Raw genomic sequence first — 22,191 nt, 5'->3', positions numbered from 1 at the left:
ACACACAGACCTCAGTCCCGCTCGCATCGCTTCATGCACGCTCTCTATAAACATTACACTGTAAAGAGATTTCAGTTAAACCATTGATTTGCATTCAATATCTAACTGACGTTATGATGTCATCAAATTTGCATACTGAATTCTGATTGGTCTTGCATGTATTTAATATGGAATGAATATCTCACTAAACCTGACAACTATTTCAGCCCGAAAACCAAAAGAAAGAAATAAGAAATTAAATTTTGCTTATTGGTCCTAAAATAGACTTTATTTTCTTTAACTTTTTTTGTATTGTGACATTATTTGATGATTAGTCCTGTTCTCTTTCTCAAGGAATCAACAGTTTATTTGATGTCGTGCATTTAATGAATTTTGTTGATTTAAGCAAAATCTTTGCATTACAGTATTTTTTTTACTTTACAAAAAGTAAAACATCTGCATGTAAAATAGCCTGAATTTTTATGCAAAATGTGTTTTTGCTAAAAATCGAAAAACAATTTATTTAAAACTACTTTCAGGAAAAATAAAAATAGTTTTATCCATTTTTTTTATTTAAATAAGTCAATTATGACAAAAAAGCCTATAGTCTAATATATGACATTACAAATCATGACTTTTTTTAAGTCATGAATGTTTTTTGTCAATTTCAATTTAGTATGACTTTTTGACTGTCAGTTTTGACTAAATACGCAATGTCATAATATTGACAAAGTATACAATAATCATGTCATGATTTTGACTCTTTAAATCCCCTTTTTTCACTCAATTCAAGTCACAAGTTGAAATTGACATACTAATTCGAAATTATGACATAAGTCAAAATAACATAATTTTGACTTGGTATGTCATAATTTAGACTCATAATTATGACTTTTTAAGTCAAAAAGTCAAAATTATGACAAGTTGAAATTCACATATTAAGTCAACATTTACATGAAACGGTAAAATTATCACATACCAAGTCATAATTTTGGCTTATATCTTAATTATGACACAAGTTGACGTACAAAATTGACGTACGAAGTCATAATAACAACATAAAAAGCCAAAATTATGACAAAAATGTACTTTGATTTTGTAATCAGCTGTAAAGTGAAATGTCTTGAGAAGTGACGTGTGTGTGTGTGTGTGTGTGTGCTGACAGACGGTGGTGTTCGGGGCGTATCTGATCGCTCACGGCTTCTTCAGTGTGTATAACATGGGTGTGGACACACTGTTCCTGTGCTTCTGTGAGTGCCTCCTCTACAAGATACCTGTCGTTTCACAGCTCATGTGACCATGATAACAGTGTGTGTGTGTGTGTGTGTGTGTTCAGTGGAGGATCTGGAGCGCAACGACGGCAGTGCAGAGAAACCCTACTTCATGTCCAAGAACCTGATGAAGATCCTCAACAAGAAGAACAAGCAGCCCAAGACATGATGAAGATGATGAAGGTCTCAGTCTTCATCCTCACGCACCGTCACTTTCAAGATCCCAGACACTTTTAAACATCGTTATTCCCCATTTACATTTTATTTTTTAGATGTTATCGAGACTCAACATCTCAAGAGTTCATTTTTACTGATTTTACTGAAGAAGTGCCTGTGAATGTGTGTGAGTTTATTTTTCACACTTTGTTCAAGAAACCAAACTGAGGATCTTTCAGTGCATTTGAATGACGTCTGTGAGCCAAAGCCTTTATTATCAGCCTTTTATTCTGTGTTTTTTAGTAAGATATGCACAGTGAAACTATATTGCACGTATAATTGAATGTTTTAACTAACAAAAAGTTCTTCCAAAACGACTGTACTGTTTTTAAAGCCACATTTTTATTTATTTTTTACTTTGTAATAGAAAATAAAATACAGTCTAATATAAGAAACTCCATACACATGAAGGAAAGAAAGCCTTAGTTGTGAATGTTTTATAGTTACAGTAGTTCATGCTCGTTTCACACTGTTTTTTTATGATTTTTATTTTGGTTGTTTGATTTAGTGTAAACTGGAAATTAACTGAATATTTATTTAAACATATATAGATAAATCTAATAAAAACGTTGCATATTAACAGGTGCTTATTTTCTTTTATATATTTGCCATCAGTTTCAACACACATCCATATATACACACACTTATAATATATAATCTACTTTACTATAAAAAATAACCACACCAGTTGTATTAAATGTTTATTTATCAAGTGCCCACACCCACTTTAGTTTCTGGCCCATATGCACAATAATAATATGCAATTTAGCTACCAAAAGACTTTTATGGCAAAAAAGGCTTGTTACAAACATAATTAACCAGTGATATGCAAAAAGGAAAGACAAACAAGAGCAATTTTAACTAAAGTCACCCTAAATCATCCAGTAAGAATCAACGGATTCTGACCGTAAACCCCACCCACTTTTACTGCCGAGCAGCCAATCAACACGACCTGCACTGTGTGACATCATAAAAGTGGGCGTGGCCAGTCTTTAGACAAGAAGTTCAAACCGGCCAATCACTGCAGCGAGAGGAAATAAACAATCTTTTTCACAGGATGTTTGTTACACTGACAAAACAGTTAAAACCAACAGGATTACAAACCATCACCTCTCGGCTGTCAATCAACGTCACAGCCAATGACAGAGAGACGTTTAAAAACATCATATAATACAATATCCATATATACACACACACACACACGAGTAGCTGACGCTCCCCAACACTCGCATGTCACATTAGCAGGATGAAAATTAAATTCACTTTTTTCATTTTCATAAGTTTCTCATCTGTGACAATAATATATTTACTCAAATCACTCATTCCCCCTGTCAATCATAACTGAATGCGTGTTAACTCATAATAAGGTGATTAATAACAGTTATGATGTTAGCGGTCATGTCTGCTTTACACAACAAACACACGGCAGATAAACCTGTTGTGGAAACACTTCCTGAACCTCCATCCGGGTCTGAACCGCATCTCGACCGGAACTCGCCGCGTCAGAGTCTAGATTAGCTTATGACTAGTGTGCGTCTGTGAGGCTAAAGCTAAACCTGAACATTGAACACAATGGGTGAATCTCACAAAAACATGTTCAGGTCAAATTTCACTCCAAAATCAAATGTTTCAGAACCGGCTTGTACGATTTTAAGGATAAAAAAAAAAAAAAAAAGATTAAATTGTGATTCCTGTAATACGATCCCACCGAACGCATCCATAAATCCACACATCTGCCTTCACGTTTCTCTCGTTTATAAACTTCTTTGGCATGAAATTGAAAAGCTACAAAGAGTGGTGAATGAGTCTGGGTAATATTTCACCCCAAAAATCACAAGAAGGAAAATACATTATGAGAATGAACGTGTGCATTTTCATGACAATTAATCACTCCACATTAAATTAAGACTATTCTTAGTACCATGATGATCATGATCTTTATATATTACTACGGTAAAAACAACACTTTAAAGTAATGAGAATTTGGGGATGAATGTATGGAAGCTTGTTTCCGCCACTGAATTAAAATAAATAAATAAATAAATAAATAAATAATTGCGACTTTTTATCTCACAATTGCGAGTTTACATAACACAATTCTGACTTTATAACATAATTGCGAGTTTATATTTCGAAATTCTGACATCTTTTCTCAGAATTGTGAGATATAAACTCGCAATTGCGAGTTATCAGGCCAATTCTAAGGGGGGAAAAGACTGACTTTTCCCCCTCAGAATAGTTTATATCTCACAATTCTGACTTTATAACACACAATTCTGACTTTATAACACGCAATTATATCAGAATGAAAAATAAAAAAGGTAATTGTGACTTATTTTTCATTCTGTGGCGGAAACAAGCTTCCATATGAATGTGTTTCTGTTTAATCGTCATGAAAATAATTTCAGATTGCAGGTTTATTGAAATAAGTTTCTTTAAGCTCGATGTATTTCTCTCTGCATTCATTCAGGAGAAACATGAGATGTTCTGGTGAGATTCATCAACGGCTGTAGTGTTTCATCTACATTAATACTGTCTCTCAACACTGATGTGTGTGAGTGTGTGTGTGCGAGTGAGAATGTATGTGTGTATGCGAGAGTGTGAGTGAGAGAGAGTGTGTGTGTGTATATATGGATATGAGACACAGACAGACAGGAGTTCATCTTCTGAAAGCACACACACGAGACAGTGTCCTCGTCCATCATCTGAAGCACTCACACACTCAGCAGCCAGAAGAAGAAGAAGATGGCCAGGAAGAGGAAGAGCGAGTCCTGCCAGTTGTTGCCGTTGTTGGGATTGCCGTTGCCTTGATGATCATAATGAGGATCTGAACACACACACACACACACACACACACACACACACACACAGATGAAGGCAAAAGGCTTTAGAAACCCACCAAACACCTTTGACTGAGAGCATACATGAATCCTGACATCAACTTAAAGCTTATATTTTAACAATACAACCTTAAAGGGGTCATGACACGGATTTGTACAAATATTTTAATGTTCCTTGAGGTTCACTAGCTGTGTTTCCATTAGGGGTGTGAATTTCTGCCAAAAATGACAATGGAAAATCGAGGAGCAAATTCGATTATCGTTCGAAAATCGAAAAAAACAAGGGGGAAAAACGCACACTCACAATGACAGAAACGGAGGCCAATTTCATCTTTAGCGATTTGTCATCAAACAAACTGTTTATTATTCGAACAATTAACATGTTTTCGTCGTTTTTTTTAACATACTGGTAGTTAACATATAAGAAAAAAACAATATACGACAGTCCGTTTTTGCATCGCCAAACCAGATGCTCGTTAGATAAAAAAAAATAATGTCATAATGATTTTATGCAAACCTGCCTTGTTACTGCAAAAACGTTACTTTTTAAACAAATTAGTTTGAATCAAAACTATTCGTGTGCCACTGCGCAATACACACACATTACCGCGGAATGGCGGGTGTTCATTTCATAAACTGTGGACAATGGTAGCTTATTTAATGTAGCCTATAAATGAATGTATATGTCCAAAAAACGGATAATGTCATCATACTTGTAGTGCTATCGTCGAGTAATAATCTGTTACGTCGGTTGTAAAATGTATTACCTGAATGAAATTAACTAGAATCAGTGGCGTAACTATCGGTAAGCAGGGTACGCGGTTGCTTACGGGCCCGGACCAATCAGGGGCCCGCTTGACTGGAAGATATTGATTGACAGCCGGGGCCCCCTATCGCAGATTACTACTTTTAGTTTGATCGCATTTTACTTTATCACGATTTTGTTTTAAATATATAATGACAACAACATATTTTACAGATCATTAAATACATGTGTGAAACGAACAATCATGGATTTTGGTGTAATTTGTTTTGAGCTGGGACTGGGGAATCCCTGGGTCGGCTGTTTAACGTTACACGCGCGCGCCACTTCATGCGTTTTCTCAGATCGGATAGCTACTGATTTATCAAAACGATTCCATTTACAGCTGGTCACATAAATGTGTTTTTGCAAAACAGATATAGATCCGATCTTCAATTTCCGCGCTATATGCAGATTTAATAGAGTTCACGTCACCGAAAGCAACAGATAAGCTGCATTTTATTGATCATCAGCTAAAATGTCTAAATCGTAGACCGCAATTAGAGAGAGCGGCAACAGTACTGGTAAGATCATTTCGTTTCTTTACTTTTAATGAAGATGATTGTGTGTTAAGCGAGCGTCTGCGACTTACTTTCACTTTGATTTGCGATAGTTTGTGCGTTGGCTTGATGAATAGATGCTCATCTGCGGTGATGCGTGTTGTTGCAGAAGCGTCGTATCTGACTGACATATAGCCTATACCACGCTCTCACACGTTTATTTTTTTTAGCATTTTTAGAGGAGTAAAATTGACATATGTGGTTTCAACAACCAGATGTATTTACACTTGTCCAGTGCAGGGGCGTAGCCAGTATTGGGCCAGGGTGGCACTGGCCCGCCCACATTACTCACTGGCCCGCCCAGGCAAGTTTGATAAAAATACATTTTTAGTTTATTTTTATTCAAATGTATTTAAGAAAATATATTAATATACACCTGATTTATTGTTGACTGCTGTGTGTGTTTAATTTGTTTTCCGAATAAAATGGAACTGTCGAAGCAAGTTGTAGAAAGCCTCTCTCCGGAACGTTATTGGTTGCTATGGTTGCTGGGGGTTCCGACAGGAAAACTCTCAGCGGCGTCGGCGCCACAATAATGGCTAAACAACTTTCTTTAATGTGCTATTTGAAAAAAGCAAGAGTTGAGGAAGAAGACACGCCACTGCCTTCATCTAGAAGCGCCGGCCGCTTCTTGCTCCCTCTCTCCCGATCAGCCTGACGCGGGTTTACCCGCCGATCTAACTGTGATATTATTATTTTAGCTTACTTTATTTTCGGGTGAACTGTCTTTGCACTGCTGACTAGCCTGAATAAAATAGACAGGTTATTGTCTACACTGGTTTGTCCAACCTTTATTAAACTCTGTTGGTTGAACATGATGATTTGCCGAATATAAAGGTGTAACTGTTTTTGAAGTTTGTCTATTAATTTTTCTACTCTCTAAGGTTAATTATTACTGAAGTCATTTTTTTCTATGAAAAACTATAGGCCCACTCACATTTTCACTGGCCCACCCAAAATACAATTTCTGCCTACGCCACTGGTCCAGTGTCGTCTGGAATGCGGCCCAGACCACCTCCTGAAGTGGTTTGAGCGACCGGATTCAAATCCGTCTCGAATGCGTTTCGAAGGGAATTTACACCTGGTCTTTTCACGATCGGATAGCTATACGATCACAGAAAAAGCATGAAGTGGCCAGGTGTAAACAGTTCCTTGCGTATTGCATGCAAAAGCCTACTCGTGGACATTGCGTCATCACGTGTTGTAGGGGGCCCGCCTTGATAATCCTGCATAAGGGCCCGGTGTTGGCTCGTTACGCCACTGACTAGAATGTATCGTCCTTTGGAATCATTCATTCACAGACAGCATACGAAGATGTTCAACTAGATCTTCATCGCTGGCAAAAATATGATGCATTTGCAGATCTGCTTTCACTAGACTAAACTGTAGGTCCACGGCCACTTCATCCAACGCTCTTGATGTTCTTAAATCTTCCTGTTACGACTCCGTGTCGAGTGTGAATTGAAAGCGATTCAGTGCGCGAGGAACTGAACAGATCATTCAAACTGATTCGCGAACCGATTTAGACAGATCAGCCAACTTGTTTGATGAAGTCTTTGAACAGAATCGACTCAAAAGAGTGATTCATTTGTGAATGGAGCATCGCTCATGCCCATAAAAAAGACACAGCGCGCTTGGAATAAACTACGCATTTAACAACATGTATTGCATTAAAATAAAGTAACGAGAGGAACGTCGCCCAACGTAGTGAAGTAAATGTAGTCTACTTTGTTACTACCATAGACGGTTACTACTACCATAGACAGTAAAGGTTAGTCTACTACCCACCTCTGTTCGGCGCAGAGTTAACGGTCACGACAATGCTCTTCTTCTGTTGTTTGTTTACACTATGTATAAAACGCTGGTATCCTAGATCGCGCAGGAGGGGGTTTCATTCATGTTAGTGACACCTTGTGTCCCTGACAGGAAAATACCCTGCTGGCGATCTGTGACTGTAGGCGTGCCGTCAATTATGTCACATTGGAATTGCGCGAAAATATAACGATATTCGAATAAGCAATTTTATGATCGAACGCAGCTCGACTATTCGAAGATCGCGACTCATCCCTAGTTTCCATCCACACGTTTTTATCCGAATTAAGTGATATCGAATGAAAAACGCCTTACGGAAACAGTCAAATTCGATTGAATTTCATGAATATCGACTCAAATGAAATACGTTCGGTCTCATCGGATTTTATCTTGATCGATATACGGCTTATGCGATAAACGCTGATGAAACGTTATTTGCCGAATAAATAATGAATTGCGATTAAGTTTTAGGTCCTTTTATGGCTGCAACACGCCACAAAACATAGCAGAAGTTTTAGTTCATTTTCGCCCAGTATTTCCGCTCTGTTTGCGCACACATGGCGGGTGTCAACAAAGGCCGATGTAAGTGGACAAAGCAAAAAAATGCTTCAACCAAAGGGTTTCCGTGAGGTGTCTCTGAACCGCGATCTCCCAGAACTGATGGAGCGCTGTCGTTCCCACACCACAGGCCGCCTCCGATGTCGTCGGGCATTTACGTGCTTCTGCATCATCATAGCAATGTGTTGATAGCGTCGTTGTTTTCTTATTATAGCTTGTTATTACATGGCTTGTTTGAATTCTAATGTAGAATGCGGTCTGTTATTTCTTGATAACACACCGTTGCTAAGTATAACACACCGTTGCTAAGTATAACACACCGTTGCCATGAAAAACAGAGCGTTGCCATGGACGCAGTTCAGAGACGGAACGGACTATTTACTGTAGCGGAAGGAATACAATCGTTTTTAAATCAGTAAACTCCTTTTTAAATCAATATTTTGTATCAAATTATTTATTTATTTGGTAGGTAGCCATGTAATAAGCTGGATAATGTATAGCGAGGCGGTTGTTATAGCGAATACAACCCCTTCAGGCTAACAACCGCCTCGCTATACATTATCCCTTACACATGTCGCTATCAGCTGGCACATAAGCACTATTAGGCTACAACTTGTGCAATATTGATCATTTGTTGGTAGATGGTGCGATCCATTTTGTCTAGCAAAACTTTGTTCGCAAATGTTGGCTTGAATGTTGTGCGATTCAGTGCGAAAATGAATGGAAACACCTTAAAATGTCAAATCAATTCGATATACCAATTTGATCGCAAAACAGCATGTGACGTCATTACGCACAGGTTTGTATCCGTTTTAAAGCCGTTGGATGGAAACACACTTTCACCAGCTTTATTCGCATGAGTTTTTTTACCGAACTTCAGATAATTCGATTGACAAGTGGATGGAAACATGGCTACTTATGATGCAAATAAAGTTTTTTGCACAAACAAACAAAACAAATGATAGCCAGTGGGCGGGGCCTATGATGTATAACTGATAGACTGGAGGCTCATATGCAAATATATTTACCTCACAGATCCCGCAATATCCAAACCAGCAGTTTTGGGAGATTGATTAAATAAATGCTCTATTATAATGAGGAGGATGTTTTAACGCTCTGAAACTTGCAGGATGTTTTAATGGAACAACTCTTATATGTCAAAAAATCAAGACACATAACATTTGTCATGCCGTGACTTTAACAGAGAGCGTGTCATAAAGCGACAGCAGCACTGACCTGGCCTGTGGAAGGGGTCGTTGGCGTTAAAGACTGTGGTGAAGAAACCGAACGGAAAAGCACCGATCCCAAACGACATGTGAAACCCTGTGTCGCCAAAACCCTGAAACTGTTGAGCGAGAGAGAGAGAGAGAGAGAGAGAGAGCAAGAGAGAGAGAGGGAGAGAGAGAGAGAGAGAGAGGGAGAGCAAGAGAGAGAGGGACAGGTAGAGCGGGAGGGAGAGAGAGAGAGAGAGGGAGAGAGAGAGAGAGAGAGAGAGAGAGAGAGAGAGAGAGAGAGAGAGAGAGAGAGAGAGAGAGAGAGAGAGAGAGAGAGAGAGAGAGAGATATGATCACATTAATAATACATTCATAACCACACCATAATGATGTCAGGACAGTCGCTCACCCCTCTGCTCTCGGGCTCTGTCCTTTGACCCTGAGGTCGTGGTGGCGTTTTCAATCTGTAACACACACACACACACACACACTATTCAAATGAGTAAAACCATCAGCCTGCAGATACAATCACAACAAACACAGTCTCTCTCTCAAGCACAATGCAAATAACTAAATAAATCGTTTCTTCTTGCTGACCGCTGTTATTCTAATCATAAACACATGCAATCAAATCAAATACACATTAGAATAAAAGTAGAAAATAGAAATAAACAGTATAACAAATCCTTTTACAGCAGAAACAGGGTATTAAACAAACACTTATAAAATATGAATAAAATATTATTAAAGGGGTCATATAATGGTACATGCACTTTTACAAGTTGATTGTACTGAAATGTGTGTTGGCAGTGCCTGTACACAAACATCATATAATGATAAAAATCCATCCAGTGGTTTTGTTTTAATCTCCTTATATGTTTTCCCCTGCCTCAAATCGAGCCGTTCGAGCCTGTGACGTCACACGGTCGGAAGCCCCTCCCGCGATTGTTGATTTGATAGGCGCGTTTCAACACAGACCCGCCCTCGCTCATGAGTGAGCTGTCAATCATAGTCTGCGCGGACCGGCGCGGTCATTGTTGATATGCTGGAGCACTGTCTATGAGCAGAATGGTGTCTAAGCGATTGTGGTGTTCTGTTCTTCGGTGTAATAACGAACACAGTCATTTTAATGTTCCTAAATCCGAACCGCTGAAGACGCAGTGGCTGAGTTTGTTTTCGAAGGGAATATTCCCCACGAGCAACGTCAATGCGTTCATGTTTGCATGAATCATTTCTCAGCAGACTGCTTTATAAACGAGGATCAGTATAAAGCTGGTTTTGCTAAGAAGCTGCTCATGAATAAAGAATCGGTACCAGATATTCGTGTTCCTGCTGAACCTCCAGAAGAACTGAAGTGAGTGTAACGTTTTATTAAACTTTATATTAATATTTATATCTTTGCAAATCGCTTCACGATGAATGCGTCTAAGGTTTACACTCAGGGTACATTACTGCATGTTTTCTATGTACGACGTTCTCAATATAATTCATAATCCCACGTTTATAATGAACAACACGTTATGGTTATTGTGTTATTGTGTTATTGTGTTACAAACGTGTATGCATAGAACAGAGGGGCGGAGTCAGCAAAGCTCATGATCATTTAAAGTCATATACACTGAAACGGCGTGCTGAAAACAGAGCTGTTTTTGACCAGGCAAAATAAGTGTTTTCTTACAATACTAATGAGAATTTTTTATTAAAGTATATTACAAACTTTTAATTTAGACCCTAAAGAATCATATTAGCTTGTACAAAAATGGCATTATATGACCCCTTTAATATTACCTACGGTCTCAACTGACTCCACTTTCATTTAATTTCAGATTTATTTCAATTATTACACAAATGTTTTTAATAGTTGTAGTTAACCATAATAACCCTGGCCCAGCACTACAAACTAACCTGGATTCTTAAAATCCCCACTGGTTTTGATGGTTATTTATTAACATTAATTATTCATTAATTTCTCAATCCTTCATGTGACCCAAAGCACACACACATGCGTCTCACAGGTGTCGCTCATTTCCCCTTTTCTTTCGGCTGTTTGTAATGTAACTGGTTGTCACGGTAACATATACGCTGCGTTCACAATGTTTGTAATGTAAGTGGTTGTTACTGCTGGTTGCCACGGTAACATATATGCTGTGCTCACAATCTTTGTAATGTAAGTGGTTGTTACTGCTGGTTGTCACTGTAACATATATGCTGCGTTCACAATCTTTGTAATGTAAGTGGTTGTTACTGCTGGTTGCCACGGTAACATATATGCTGCGTTCACAATTTTTGTAATGAAACTGATTGTTACTGCTGGTTGCCAAGGTAACAGAGTCTTAGCCCTAAGTTAGCCTGTGGGCGTCTAATTTTTTTGGTCTAAATTAAGTCAGTCTTTATTTTTGTGAAACAGTCTAACTTGCATTAGACTAGTCTGTGGGCTAATTTTAGACTTGTCAACACTATAGACCGGTCTAAAACAGCTTTGTGAAACCATCCAGTCAGTAAGGCAGTATGCAGTGAGAGTGAGTGCACTAGTTAGGGCACGAGTGAGTACCTGGGATCCTCCTGACTGGTGCTGCCACGGCCGTACAGAGGAATGACTTTATCTCGACTGATTCCTGCTTTACACACGGGACACTGCTGCCTGCTGGGACGCGTCTCCAGCCACTGAAACACACACGACACTGATCCTGTAAGAGTCTCTTCTGCTCAGCAAAGCTGCGTTTATTTGATCAAAAATACAGTAAAAATCTGAAATATTATAGCAATGTAAATCAGTTGTTTTCTATGTGAATATATAGTAAAGTGTAATTTATTCCAGTGATCAAAGCTGCATTTTCAGCATCATTACTCCAGTCTTCAGTGTCACATGATCCTTCAGAAATCACTCTAATATGATGATCTGATGCTCAAGACACAATACAGGTGAAACTCGAAAAATTAGAATATGGTGCAAAAGTTCATTTATTTCAGTAATTCAACTTAAAAGGTGAAACTAATATATTATATAGACTCATTACATGCAAAGTGAGATATTTCAAGCCTTTATTTGTTATCATTTTGATGATTATGGCTTACAGATTATGGCTTACAGCTCTAGAAATTCAATTCTAATTTTGAATTTGGGGTTTTTATAAGCCATAATCATCAAAATTATAACCAATAAAGGCTTGAAATATCTCACTTTGCATGTAATGAGTCTATATAATATATTAGTTTCACCTTTTAAGTTGAGTTACTGAAATAAATGAACTTTTGCACCATATTCTAATTTTTCCAGTTTCACCTGTAAAGCATTTGTTTGAAATATAACCTTTTGTAACATTATAAATAGATTTTCCGTAACTTTTGATCAATTTAATGCGACCTTGATGAATAAAAGTATTACTCAAGTAAAAATATAGATATATAAAATAAGATGACTGACTGTACATTATTCATTAATTATTAAACAGTTTCTACTGTACATTATAAACTTTTATTATCTAATTATGTGTAAGCATGTAATCCCACTCACTCAGTATGAACAGATATAATACACTGTATAATGTCTATCGTCATATTAGTTATCTGCAATACTGTAACAAGAGTTTGATGCTTTCTGTGAAGCCGCTCATGCTTTCAACGTCTGTGTCATTTTACTCTAGTGAATCACACAACATCATAGTGTGCACTACAAATGACACACACACACACACACACTCACCTGATGAAGACAAGGCCAACTGCACGAGACAACAAACCAGGAGAGACAGACAGAGAGAGAAGTCAAAGATTAGTTAATACATTTATGTTATTTTAATAGCCAATAGTATTCCTGTAGCTCAAACAGTAAAGCATGATGCTAGCAACACAAGGTCATGGGTTCGATTCCCAGGGAATGCATTAACCAATCAAATGCAATCAATGCATGTCACTTCAGATAAAAGGCATTCATGTAAAATCTTATAGTTGTAATGTAATCTGTGCTACAGAAAATTATAGTCGATATATCTGTCTGCATATTTCCCCTATTTCTCAATGAAAATTAAAAGCTACAATAAGTTGTGAATATAAAATATGGTGAATCTCATGAAACCTGTTGATAACGCGTCTGGGTAATATTTCACCCTTAAAAATCACGAGAAACAAAAGGCATAATAAGATCATCACATGAATTTTTTAGAACTATTAATATTTCATTCACCGTGATAATGTTTCTATGAAAATCAAGATTTTCTATTATTATTACAGTAATGTAAAAAATATTGAAATATCACAGTAAAAAAAGAGAATTATAGTCATGAGATTGGGGAATAAATGTTTTCAATTGTCATGAAAACAATTTCAAAGTGCAGATTCATTGAAATAATTTTACAACTACTTTATGTATTATATTTTATAGCATAATATAGTCCGGTACCGGAAGTAAAAACTCATTCATTTTCTCCATTTTGAACTTATAAACCTTTAAAGTCAAACCTACTGTGAGCTACGACGAGGTTGTTAATCGATGCTATTTGCTTCTGCTGAAGCTTTATTTAAAACAATTGAGTTTAACAATGGAGTTCCTGGTGAAAAACTACATTACCCATGATGACCCAGAAAATTCCACCAATCAGAGAGTTAAGAGATCTCTTTAGCTCCTCCCACTCCCATGAAGCACGAAGCGAACATTCATCTCTACACTCTCAAAATACTTAAATAGATATGAATATTTTGCAATAAACTTATAATATCTTGTTTTTATACATATACAATCAACATTTGTAAATGAGTAGTTTTATATTTCTCCATCGCAATGCTTCATGGGATTGTAGTTCTTTCCCTCAGTAAAGCCATTAAGTTCACAGTCTTTGTATTTTTGTCAGATTTTCAAATATTTTTGGCTTCAAATCAGTTTGTAGTGTTATGATTCTCCTCGTATCAGCTTATAATGCTTTAACAAAGGCTATTTTAAACTCCCCATGGGAGAAATGAATGGAAAAAAATACTTCTGATGGGTTTGTTGCCTAAATATTGAATAACTAAGAGATGTTTGTCATGCACACAATCATAAACACAATCCACAACATCTGCAAATCTACAAAACAAACATGACGAATGAAGGGTCGCACACACAGGGGTCAGTGTTACGTGTGCATCTATTCTTACTCTTCCTCAATCCTCCTGTGGAGTCTAATCTCTCATTAACCTGATAATCTCACGCGAACGGCACTAAACGCACATGAAGATCTGGTCCGAGCGAAGCTACAGTCACACATGAACACGAGTCCAGCAGAAAACAACATGCTTTAATCACATTAACTCATCAAGCCTTTGCATGAGCGAGTGAGGAACACAGTCACACATGTTTGTTTGTTCTGATTTCTATCTGTCGTTTATTACTGAAAGAGAGAGAAACTTCCCTGGCTGAAACACACTAAAAGTTACTTAAAGTTTCATATTTAATACATGAATATCTAAGGCCTGTAAATGATCTTATCTTTGCTGTCGCACACAATCTCTCACTCCTGTCTCTGATTGACAGTTCAGACTCTTTTATCCAGTAAAAGTCTTGTAATATAAGTGTACAAACGCCCTTCAGCTCGAGCTTCACGAGTCTTTCTGTGTCAAATCTGCCCTGATTTTATCAAGGAAACGCAAGAATAACTTTGATATTGTTAGTAATATTTCAGCTGGACTGAAGGAGGTTTACTTGTTTATCCATCATCATTTATTATCAAAATTATGAGTATCAAATATGATCATCAGGCGTATGAGGAAGGTTTATTAGTTCATCTCTCAATCATCATTGTATTGCATTGCATTATGTTTAAAACCTACAGAGCTTTTATCATAATAATAAGCATTTCATCTTAAGACATTATTGGCAGATATTGATATTAATCTGCATTTTATGTTGTGTTTTGTCCATTTAAACATCAACATCTGCATATTTTTGCTCCATATTCTCGCTATATCAGACTATATGAGTAAAAGCCTGATAAACACATACGTAAACTTTCTTTAGATGTCATCAAAAGGTTTTAAAAAAATCAATCAATCGATTCATTAATTAATTAATTTGTCTGACTATTATGTCATATGTCAGGCATTACAATGTTATAAGCTCTCAGATGAATGTGTCATGAGGAGCTTCACACAGCAATACACACTTAAACACGCTGAAAAATCACCCTGTCAATCAAAACAAGAGTGACCAGTTCTGCACCAAATCACCACAGAAGAACAAGAAATAATGTGATTTTACTACTGCAAAATCATAGCATAATAACGCAGGTGCTCATTCTGAATATTTCAGTCATACTGACTTCATGTTTACCACAATTTTACTATAATAACAACAACTGCAGTAACTATGTCCTTACTGTGGTGTTACCACGGTTCAGTATTACTATGGTACTGTACTGTACTGTACACCATGGTATTTAAATGATGTTGTAATGTACTTTAAAGAAAGTTCAGTGTATCTCGTGTATAAGTCTATGTCAGTGAAGGAAGATAAACCGTTACTACATGACAACAACAGTAACTGAAGTAGGCCAAGTGATTGATAATAACCATGGTGAATTAATGAGAACATATTCTTCCCTGTCAACATGTCAGACTGTCAATCATTGACTGTTGTTCTTTGACATGTTGTGTTGCTGCAGTTTTACGTGAGTAAATAACAATAACAGGTATTATCAGTACAAGTAGGTTTGGTTGCTATGGTAAAGGGTCTCGCTGTCAATCATTTCCTCACTGTCATGCTGTGTGTGTTGTTTAGGCTCCTGCTGTTATGATATTGATGGTGATCGATTATCGATCAGCTGTACCAGAACAGGTGTCCGCAGAGGCTGATGACCGCATCTCGGGCGGTGTCCAGGCAGATGTTACACTCGAAAGTGGCTCGATCTCTGTCCCGCTCGCCTTCCGCGCTTCCTCCGGGCCCTGCGCCGCCTCCGCTGCCCGGGACACCCGCTCCTCTGGCGGTCGCGCCGTCACTCGAGCTCCGCTGCTGCTCTGCGGCCTCCATCCTCTCGCGCTCTCACTCACTGCGCGTACACTCCTGTTTCTCGCTCTCGCGCGGACGTGACGATGCCAGTCACAAGCCCCTCCCACTCCGCTACAGCACTTCCGCTTACGCGACATAGGTGTTTGTTTTTCTTTCTTTTTAAAAATAATATTTCAAGAAAAATGACTATGGTGCAAACACACATCTTTTAGAAATCTAGAACATTTCCATCAAAATTACATCATATTAAACAAGTTCAATCATTACTGCACAGTGTAACATTCCCATTACAAAATTTGGAAAGAACGAAACAAGAAAAGAAAAGAGAAAAGAAAATGAGTGTGTGTTCAAAGTTACTATCGTCTTTGGTGTTGTTGAGTAAACACTTGATCATTATAATAGTTTAACGTATGTAGCCTATTAATTTTTTTCTTCTGATTTGTAGCCTAGCATATAACCTCAAAACTATAGACGCCCTCAAAACTATAGACGCCCTAAAAACCACAAACCTTTAATGCAATGGGTTCTGTAATCCCAGTTTACAGGAAACGTTCTCCCAAAGTTACGAACAAACGTTCTGTCAGTAATGTTAACATTGGTTCAAAATGATCTAATAATGTTCTTAAAACATTAGCACAAATATCCTATCGTTAATGGAACTTTTTCCCTGAAATGTCAACAGTTTAGTTGACATCGTCAACTAAATTTTTAAATGTTATACTAGTTTCAGGGAACATTTAAAACAACATTCCCATTACGTTTGCAAAATGTAATGTTCACTTAGCGTTTGAATTACTAAGAAAAACATCGTTTTAAACTGAACGTTTAGAGAACATTCAGAAATAACATTTTCGTTACTTCGTGGGAAAGTTAGCAGAACGATCTTGAAAGATATTTTTATGTTATAATTTTATGTTAGTTCAGATCCAGAACTTATGCTGCCCTCTCCTGGTTACAATTCAGAATCAATATGTGCCTTTATAAGAGAAGAAACAAAGAACAAACACAAACCTTTTCAGTTTGAACTACTGGATTTATGAGTTTTCTTCACTTTTATCATTCTCATTTTCCTCAACATATCAAGAGTTTGCCATTTTCACCATGAAGGATGGACGTTAAAGGTCAGCTTGAATATAATGTTTTAATCTCAATTTTAGATTAGAATATATATATATATATATATATATATATATATATATATATATATATATATATATATATATATATATATATATATATATATATATATATATATATATATATATATATATATATTACAACTGTAGAGTTGCAGATGCTGAAAGAAAATATACAACATTTCAGTCTCCTACAGGGATCTGAGCCAGAGGTCGAGTGTAACACTGTGAATGCGGATACTGTAAACATTAAAACTGTCATTGACTGGACACAGATCAAGCACAGATGTTTAAGGATGACAGGTGAGTATTTGCTGATTATTAGGGTCAGGGAATATCTGTTTTTTCAGAAAACATAACTTGATTTTAGAGATATTTAGAGGCTGCAGAAAATGAGAAAGGAACTGAATAAGAGTAGAACTCAGTTTTGGTGCGTAGGCTATATCATTTATAAACTTTGTAATGCATCTAATATTTAGAAAATAAACCAACACATTCATGTCACAAATTACCTTTTAAAATCAATGATTTTATGCACCAGTTCATTTGATTTCAAAAGGTCCTTTGTTAATTTACACATTTCTAATACAAATATAAATATTTTAAAAACAAACCCTTGAAATTACATCAACGTGATAGAAACTACAGTAAATGACAGAAACTATCTTTAGAAAAAAGATATGTGAAGTGTAATTTAATTATTTAGTTGGTCTCACGTCCCGTTGAATAACATGGGGAGGCGGGGCTTATGACCTATACTAGGACCGGTCACCGGGGGGCGATCGAGACGTTTTGGCTTCACTTTTGAAGGCTTGTGCGGCACGCTTGATAAAAACTAGAGATGGGATTTATGGCTCTTTGAGGAGATCCGGATCTTTGCGATCCGTTCCTTTCAAAGAGCCGTTCAAAAGAACGGCTCTTTTGGCTCTTTTTAAATATTTAGTCAGTTTTAAGAAGCCAGCTTGGGGGCATCTCAGTTTATCCTGGAAATAATCACTGGGAGGAATGATGAGGTGAGATTTGTAGTCAATTACTTAAAACTCAGATATCACACACCAATATCTGAGTTTGAATTATTCTGAAATATTGATTATTACCTCATTTGTCATGTGTGGACTATATTCCATAGGGTTGCACAACATCCCTCTGCTTAGAAACTGATATCACTATTTTGGATTTACCTTTAGTACAAAGTATGTGTATGTGTAAAGCTACGTTGACTTATGTTATTCATACAATACCACAAGAACATTTTGATAAAAAACAAAAACTATTTAAAGTTGTAAATATATACTGTAGATACAATAACATGAACACAAAATGCAATGTAAATAAATACAAAGCAGTTCCTTTGTATTTATTTACAAAGGAACTTAGTGTTACTTTAGTGTTTTTTTTTTTTTTTTTTTTTTACTGGAGTAACCATGTGACGGCATAAGTCATTGGCTCTGCTCCTACCCAATGACAGCACGTAGGGTTTTTTCCCACTGGAGTACTCACTAAAGGATGCGCGCGCGTGCACAACTATCATCATGCTGTTAGGCAGTAGCACCCCTGCGCTGGGTGCGCCCCTTCCCCTATAACTGAGGAGCTAATTTGTGTGCATCTGTGTGAAACACGCATGAAAAAAGAACGACAGAAAGAACGGCTCCCCTCCAGCCGCGACTCGGCTCCCATCGTTCATGTTTATGAGCCGTTCAAAAGAATCGGTTCGTTCGCGAACGTCACAACTCTAATAAAAACCCGCTGCAAGTAATGTCGCGTTCCAGGCAACCTGTAACCCGTGTTTTTCCAACCTTATACACGTGAAAGTGCACTGGAACGGCAGTCAAACCCGTGACTTCCCACCCGTGAACTCGTACTAGATCGATGTACTCCCAGTTACGAGTTCTGACGTCACATAGCCCGCAAAACCATACAAAACAACAATGGCAGCCCCTACGGATGCAGTGTTTCTGCAGGCGGTACACAGTGAGAATACACTTTAGGACAATATAACGCTGCAGTCAAATTAATAATAATATAATAATAATGATAATAATACACACAAGTTTATGTATTACAATGTTATGTGTCTGAAACCATAAGTATGTATATACACACACGATTATGTATTACAATGTTATGTGTCTGAAAAAATAAGTATGTATATTGCGCTCAGGTAGTTTGGCGTGACTGGCCTGGAATGCTACAAAGTCGTGAGTCGTGGTTTGAAGTCGTGATTTACGTGCTCAAAAACCTGCCTGGAACGCAGCATAACTGTACGAAGATTAGGGATATGTTTAGATAATTTAGAAATTTAGTTAGAGGGATTGTGTATCCACTTTCTACCCCTCAGATATATTTTTGTAAATTGGTTAACCGTAGGCTACTCTTGTTTTATCATGGATTCAAAGGTTGAGGAATTTATTAGTGCTCCGTCTGAAGTTCTGTTGGATGATTTTTCTAAAGATCAGTTAGTAGAACTTTCAACTCATTATAAAATTAGTTTGTCAAGTCAAGATAAACGTCTAAAGGATAGTATTAAAACTGTGATTAAGACAGTTATTTGAATGCGGAGTTTTGGAATCTCAATCTTTGGAAGATGCGTCATGTTTTGTTAGTGCTGCTGCACCAGTGTCTCATCTGACATTTGAACAACAAAAACAATTGTTGTTAATTCAAACAGATACTAAAAAAGAAATGCTAGAGGCACAAAATCGCCTTGAGATGTCTAAATTACAGTTACAACAACAACAGCTTGAACTGGAACGTTACCGGTTAGATCGATCAAATCCGGTCATTTAACAGAAGATGTAAAACGTGATTTGGCTTCGTGTAAATTTGATGTAGTGACTAATATGAGGTTGATACCTAAATTTGACGAGAAAGATGTTGAACGTTTCTTTTTGTTGTTTGAACGCGTGTCAGAAGCACGAAATTGGCCAGATGAGGAATGCACGCTTATGTTACAGTCGGTTTTTACAGGGAAAGCTCAAGAAGCATACTTGTCTCTGAATGTGGAAAATGCTAAGGACTATTTGTACTATATGTAGGGCATACGAGTTGGTCCCAGAGGCATATAGGCAAAAATTTAGGTCCTGGAAGAAAACCGATAGTCAAACGCATGTTGAGTTTGTACATGATATTTCACTTCACTTCAATCGTTGGTGTGCAGCTTCTGACGTGAAAACGTTAGATGATTTAAAAGAGTTGATTTTGCTTGAACAATTTAAAAACTCTGTGTCGCAGCGGGTAGCAACATATATTAGTGAGCGTAAACCCGACACCGCAAATGAGGGGGCTGTTATAGCCGATGAATTTTCATTGATTCACAAAACAGGGTTCTCAAGTTTTATCAAAAGCTTGGAGTGAGATCACATGCGGTTAGGGGAGGAGCCCAAGGGGAGGAGCCCCAGTGGAGCCCCGCCCCCCAATTTTACCCATTGTTCATAATTAACCAGCACAAATTAAAATTATAACAATTGGTAAATCTGATAAATGACAGAGCAATTCATCACATCAAATAGGCTACAGGTCCTTCTCAAAAAATTAGCATATTGTGATAAAGTTTTGTGATACATTATTTTCCATAATGTAATGATAAAAATTAAACTTTCATATATTTTAGATTCATTGCACACCAACTGAAATATTTCAGGTCTTTTATTGTTTTAATACTGATGATTTTGGCATACAGCTCATGAAAACCCAAAATTCCTGTCTCAAAAAATTAGCATATTTCATCCGACCAATAAAAGAAGTGTTTTTAATACAAAAAAAAAAAAAAGTCAACCTTCAAATAATTATGTTCAGTTATGCACTCAATAGTCAATACTTGGTCGGGAATCCTTTTGCAGAAATGACTGCTTCAATGCGGCGTGGCATGGAGGCAATCAGCCTGTGGCACTGCTGAGGTGTTATGGAGGCCCAGGATGCTTCGATAGCGGCCTTAAGCTCATCCAGAGTGTTGGGTCTTGCGTCTCTCAACTTTCTCTTCACAATATCCCACAGATTCTCTATGGGGTTCAGGTCAGGAGAGTTGGCAGGCCAATTGAGCACAGTAATACCATGGTCAGTAAACCATTTACCAGTGGTTTTGGCACTGTGAGCAGGTGCCAGGTCGTGCTGAAAAATGAAATCTTCATCTCCATAAAGCTTTTCAGCAGATGGAAGCATGAAGTGCTCCAAAATCTCCTGATAGCTAGCTGCATTGACCCTGCCCTTGATAAAACACAGTGCACCAACACCAGCAGCTGACATGGCACCCCAGACCATCACTGACTGTGGGTACTGACACTGGACTTCAGGCATTTTGGCATTTCCTTCTCCCCAGTCTTCCTCCAGACTCTGGCACCTTGATTTCCGAATGACATGCAAAACTGAGCAACAGTCCAGTGCTGCTTCTCTGTAGCCCAGGTCAGGCGCTTCTGCCGCTGTTTCTGGTTCAAAAGTGGCTTGACCTGGGGAATGCGGCACCTGTAGCCCATGTCCTGCACACGCCTGTGCACGGTGGCTCTGGATGTTTCTACTCCAGACTCAGTCCACTGCTTCAGGTTCCCCAAGGTCTGGAATCGGTCCTTCTCCACATTCTTCCTCAGGGTCCGGTCACCTCTTCTCGTTGTGCAGCGTTTTTTGCCACACTTTTTCCTTCCCACAGACTTCCCACTGAGATGCCTTGATACAGCACTCTGGGAACAGCCTATTTGTTCAGAAATTTCTTTCTGTCTTACCCTCTTGCTTGAGGGTGTCAATGATGGCCTTCTGGACAGCAGTCAGGTCGGCAGTCTTACCCATGATTGCGGTTTTGAGTAATGAAACAGGCTGGGAGTTTTTAAAAGCCTCAGG

General features: G+C 37.8%; 2 protein-coding genes across 2 annotated transcripts in view; one reads left to right on the top strand and one right to left on the bottom strand.

Annotated features, from left to right (window-relative positions):
- slc44a4 (solute carrier family 44 member 4) overlaps positions 1-1,607 on the top strand; it is a 27,990-nt gene extending 26,383 nt beyond the window's left edge. Inside the window, exons 21-22 of the mRNA XM_056240143.1 lie at positions 1,145-1,229; positions 1,316-1,607. Coding sequence (XP_056096118.1) covers positions 1,145-1,229; positions 1,316-1,419 — 189 coding nt within the window. The 3' untranslated portion in view covers positions 1,420-1,607. The remainder of the gene's footprint in view (positions 1-1,144; positions 1,230-1,315) is intronic.
- Positions 1,608-3,948: 2,341 nt separating this feature from the next.
- Positions 3,949-16,324, bottom strand: rnf5 (ring finger protein 5). Its single transcript, XM_056240147.1, has 6 exons — positions 16,050-16,324; positions 12,956-12,974; positions 11,804-11,916; positions 9,662-9,716; positions 9,275-9,383; positions 3,949-4,293 (listed from the first exon to the last, which is right to left on the bottom strand). The coding sequence occupies exons 1-6, from the start codon at positions 16,247-16,249 to the stop codon at positions 4,181-4,183; spliced, it is 609 nt and encodes a 202-aa protein (XP_056096122.1). The 5' UTR covers positions 16,250-16,324; the 3' UTR covers positions 3,949-4,180.
- Positions 16,325-22,191: the final 5,867 nt, after the last annotated feature.

This window comes from Rhinichthys klamathensis, unplaced genomic scaffold (assembly GCF_029890125.1).
Source record: "Rhinichthys klamathensis goyatoka isolate OS25496 unplaced genomic scaffold, OSU_Roscu_1.1 h1tg000582l_1, whole genome shotgun sequence".
Lineage (NCBI taxonomy): Eukaryota > Metazoa > Chordata > Actinopteri > Cypriniformes > Leuciscidae > Rhinichthys > Rhinichthys klamathensis.
The sequence above is the reverse complement of the archived record's forward strand: the minus strand, read 5'-3'. Positions and strand labels throughout refer to the sequence as shown.